We start from the raw sequence: 4719 nt of genomic DNA on the forward strand, positions 1-4719 counted from the left end.
GCCAAAAATCTCTATCAAGGTCTGTAAGGAAGCCGGCAAGATAGTTGAAGAACTGCTCACTTTGCTTCTTGATGCCAAGATATTCCCTAACACAGATGTGGATGGTGTTGTGTTATAAGATGTACAACTTTAGAGTTGAATCTCAACATTGCAGTGAATTGAACGCACAGTTTCAAGCTTTTTCAACTTTTGATCAACTGGACACTTTTTGGCATTCCTTTCTGTCATCAAGCACCTACAAGAAGCTCTGGAATGTTGTGCAGATGCTCATCCACCTGTCTCATGGCCAAGCCTCGGTTGAAAGAGGGTTTTTGTTCAAAAAGGAAATTATGACATGCTACATGAGAGAGCAAATGGTGGCTTCCCTGTGTGCTGTGGTTGATCATGTTGCACATGTTGATGGCCTGGACAAGATGACCACCAAGAAGATGCTGCTTGCAGCTGGCAGTGCCAAAAAGCCTACAATAATTATTTGGCAGAAGAAAAGAGCAGAAGGCGAAGGCCCAGAAAACCCAGAAGAGGAAGGCTCTGTTGGATGAGCTAGATGAACTGAAGATGGAAAAAAGGCGTACAGAGGAGGGCATCAAGGCGCTTGAGCAAGCAGCAGATGAATATGCAGAAGCAATGTAGAGAAATTGGGGATTTGAAAATTATCGCAAGGTTCAACGCCATGAGGCGATCTTTGAAAACAAAGCTAGACACTCTTGAACTGAACAATACTGAAACAGTTGATGAAATAGCTTCCAGTTGAATGTTAGGGTAGTGGTGTTCAGGGTCGGCAATGATTAAATCAAAATGATTAAATCATGTGATTAAATCACTTGATTTTTTTATAAAAAATCATGATTTTTTTATTTGTTAAATTTTATTTATTTATTCATATATTTAAATATATTGAGTGGCAGTCTTTAATTTATATTGAGGTATTGTTATTTATGGTTTAGTATAAATGTATCATGAATGACAAATTGGTATGAAAACTTTTTGCATTTAGTGTGTATTAGGTTCCAATAAATTGAATGTTTTTGGTACAGAGGCATCAAGTGTGCAATACATTGTTCGTAGCTAGCAGCTTAGCTAATTTTTATAAGGCTATAAGTAGTCTTTAACTATTTGACTATTTGTTATATAATGATTACAAAATACAATTTAAATGTGTTAGGTAGCTTATACAGGGTGGGGCAGAACTGATTGAATAGTTTTGAGGCAAAATAAAAGAGTAATAGAGGTACATAAAGAAGAAAGTTTATTTTCCTCAAGATTAGCATAACATACCATTTAAAATACTTGCAACATGTTGTTGTATGTATCGAGTTTATATAGTATGTATCACACAGTTATTTCTTCTCCTGCTGCCAGGTCATTAGTGCCAGGTCATGTGGAAATTAGTATATATAGGTTGGCAGAATTTACTCCTTTAGGCAGGCTGCTTTGAAGTCCAGAGAATTTGTTTTATTGGCAATTTTCTTATTCGTTTTTTCTTTTTACAATTAAATAATTTAATTTATTAATGACATTTTGAATGTGACATTAATTTTTAAGTTATAGGAAGCATTGAATACAGAAATTTTGGTGGAAATAAGTACATGATGCACATAAATATAATACAACACAAAAATTTATACTATGAAAATAATTCCAAAAGAATCTCAAGGTTCAGAAAATCAACAAGTTATGAGATGGATAGCTGGAGTCCAATCGGTAGAAATGAGGGCTTCAGCCATCATTGGTCAGATGATGTCAGTCCACTCCATGACAATGATGCTGTTTGATTCCTGCATCACAATGAGACTGACGGTCTTGTTGAATTTGACCTTGTTGTCAAGGGTGTCATGGAGCCTGTTGAATTCATCGTAGATCTTGAGATGAAGTTGCTTGATTGCAATTCGTACTTTGAGACCTGGTCTGGTTGCAAGCTTGTCTCAGGTGGCAGGATAAACAGCTGCTCAATTTCGTTGTGCAATTTAAAAACAATTTTAAATATTGTTCATTATATATATATAATGGAAAAACTAAGAAAATTTTAAATAAACCAAATCTCTGGTCTTCAATGAAACCTTCTTAAAGAAATATACATATATATGTATTGTTTCAATGCGGGTGGGTAATGGCCAGAGAATTTGTCAATGGCCAGAAATATATGTATTGTTGTATGATGCTCTTTCTATGTTCCTTCTAGGAAGCAGGATTTTCCTACTAGGGATCTGTGCAAACCCTCTTTTTCTGAGGTGCAAAGGCATGCATAGTGGAAGTTTGAAATCAACATAAGAGCATTATTTCTAGTAAAAATTGTAAGTACACTGCATAAAAATGACTTACTGGCTGAAAATTATTAATGTTTTTGTGTTTGTGTTATTATAATAGATTATAGTGCATTCCAAAGGTTTATCATACTTCTTTTCTGCTTTCAGGCATCTGGGTCATGGTTTTGAACTGGTTGCTTCTCCCTGTCTTCCTCTGCTGTACATACTTTGTTCTTTCTGGTTGTGTTTACTTATTGATAAATTATTAAATAAATACAATAAAAATATTCAATATAATGGTGGATTGAGATGTTTGTACTTTGTAGGGATGTGGAGACCATTATTAAACAATTGCTTCCCTGAATCTTCACAATTAATGCCCTCGGGCATAGCTAGCAAGCACCTTTGACTTAGCATCCCCTAACAGTAGCAATGCTACTATAAAGCAATGTTGAAATATTTGTGTCATTCTTGATTGCCTTATTTCTTTGTTTCTAATCTATTGAGATGTAGCTTTGAGGCATTACTCTCCCCTCTGCTGTAGCACTACATGGATGACTTCCAAAAGCTTGAGGAAGCAATAACTTGGAGAATAATAATAGATATCAGATCTAAAAGCTCTATTCTGTAATTGAATATAAGCTATAACTAATATACTTCCAGTCAGGTTCTGAAATTGGGAAATGGCTGCTACTTTGATGCGATCCATATCATTTCCTGATGCTGGTTTTGGCGAGAATGACCAAGATCCAAATTCAGCACTTCAAGAGTTAGATCGAGGTGAATTCTTTTAGCCATTGAGCAATATTATTGCTTGCCAATTAAGTCACTGGATAGAAATTTTTCTTTGATGCTTATGTAGGTATATAATGCTGTATAAATTTTCCACCTATTTCAATCAGGTCACTAGAGAACTATATAAATATATATATAGGCTAGAAAATTATTGTGTATATAGTATACAACTAGAAAAGCATCAAAGACAGAAATGCTCTTAGAACTGTTGAATGTCCATGGAGTATACTTTATTGAGACAATAGAATGCTTGAAACCCTTGACTGTCTATGGAGAATACTTTATTGTGGCAATAGAATAATGTGCTTGAAACCCTTGACTGTCTATGGAGAATACTTAATTGAGACAATACAATAATGTGCTTGAAACACTTTACTGTCCATGCAGAATACTTTATTGAGACAATACGATAATGTGCTTGAAACCCTTGACTGTCTATGGAGAATACTTAATTGAGACAATACAATAATGTACTTGAAACACTTTACTGTCCATGCAGAATACTTTATTGAGACAATACAATAATGTGCTTAAAACCCTTGACTGCCTAGCAGAGTAATAAATCAAGAAAACATTTAAAACTGTTGTACTTGTAGGAAACTAACTAGATCAATTCCATTTGCATCTGTGTGCTTTTGTAAAGGGAGGTATCTTCAAAACTTTCATATCATCATGAATGTTTTCTACCTAGAGGAGTATACATAAATTTGTGCTTCTGTCATAGCTTAAAATTTAGGTTTTGCTCTTGAATTTTACACAAGTTTTTAAAATATATCTAAATCAATGTTGAGATTTATTTTGCAGTGAATTATGAAATACAAGTTGTGAAAGCTTTCAATCACTAAAAAAATGTTATATTTGGTTAAATAGCTTGATTACCTCTAAAGAATTGAATTATTCTCTTCTGTTTAATACACAAATTATTTTTTCAACGTCAATTTGCAGGCTTGAAATCCAGCAATGTTGGTGAGCAGTGTGAGGCCATCTCCAGGTTTCCTTGCCTGTTTGAGAAATATCCCTTCCCTATTCTCATCAATTCTGCTATGCTGAAGCTGGCTGAGGTCTTCCGTCAAGAAACGGCAGGGTTGGTTACAGTTTTCTTCAGAAAATGTATCTTGTTTTACAAATTAGGAGCCATCAAGGTTGTGCTCACAGTTCTTAACTTTATTTTCCCTGGAAATACTCTGAATGTAAATTGAATTGAATGATCTGAAGAATGGAAATTGTATTAATTATAATGTTGTAATAATTTGGTCCTCATCTTTCTTATAGGAGCAATTTTGTGCGTGTCTGTGTATGTGAGGTTCTCGAGACCAGCAGTCGCCATCTCGATAAACTCATCAATGTGGATGAATTTTTGAGACGTATTACCACCGTGATGCACTCCAATGATCCAGTGAGTAGGATCTCTGGAATTGAAATTTAATTTATAAAACTTTTTACTATTGTGAAATGATGAATAACAAACTTCAAGATGATATCAATGTTCAGCAGCAACTATTGAATAATGTAGGCTAAAATAATTTGTTTCTATGATGTGCTTAGTATTAATGCTCTGACTTTTTTAGTGTGGACCTATTATTGTAATAATTTAATTTTATTATTCAATTTTGAAACAATAGATATATTTTTTCTTTTTAATGTCTTTTGTAATGTTCATAGTTTCAAGCATGCAGGTTAT

At 34.1% G+C, this 4719-nt stretch overlaps 1 protein-coding gene across 1 annotated transcript; it reads left to right on the top strand.

Annotated features, from left to right (window-relative positions):
• Positions 1-2166: 2166 nt before the first annotated feature.
• Positions 2167-4434, top strand: LOC108677137 (integrator complex subunit 7-like; the record flags this gene model as incomplete). Its single annotated transcript, XM_018165293.2, has 4 exons — positions 2167-2291; positions 2907-3023; positions 3984-4122; positions 4311-4434. Coding segments are annotated over exons 2-4 (360 nt in total), but the record flags the coding sequence as incomplete, so codon positions are not given.
• Positions 4435-4719: the final 285 nt, after the last annotated feature.

Source organism: Hyalella azteca, unplaced genomic scaffold, assembly GCF_000764305.2.
Source record: "Hyalella azteca isolate HAZT.00-mixed unplaced genomic scaffold, Hazt_2.0.2 contig119, whole genome shotgun sequence".
NCBI lineage: Eukaryota > Metazoa > Arthropoda > Malacostraca > Amphipoda > Hyalellidae > Hyalella > Hyalella azteca.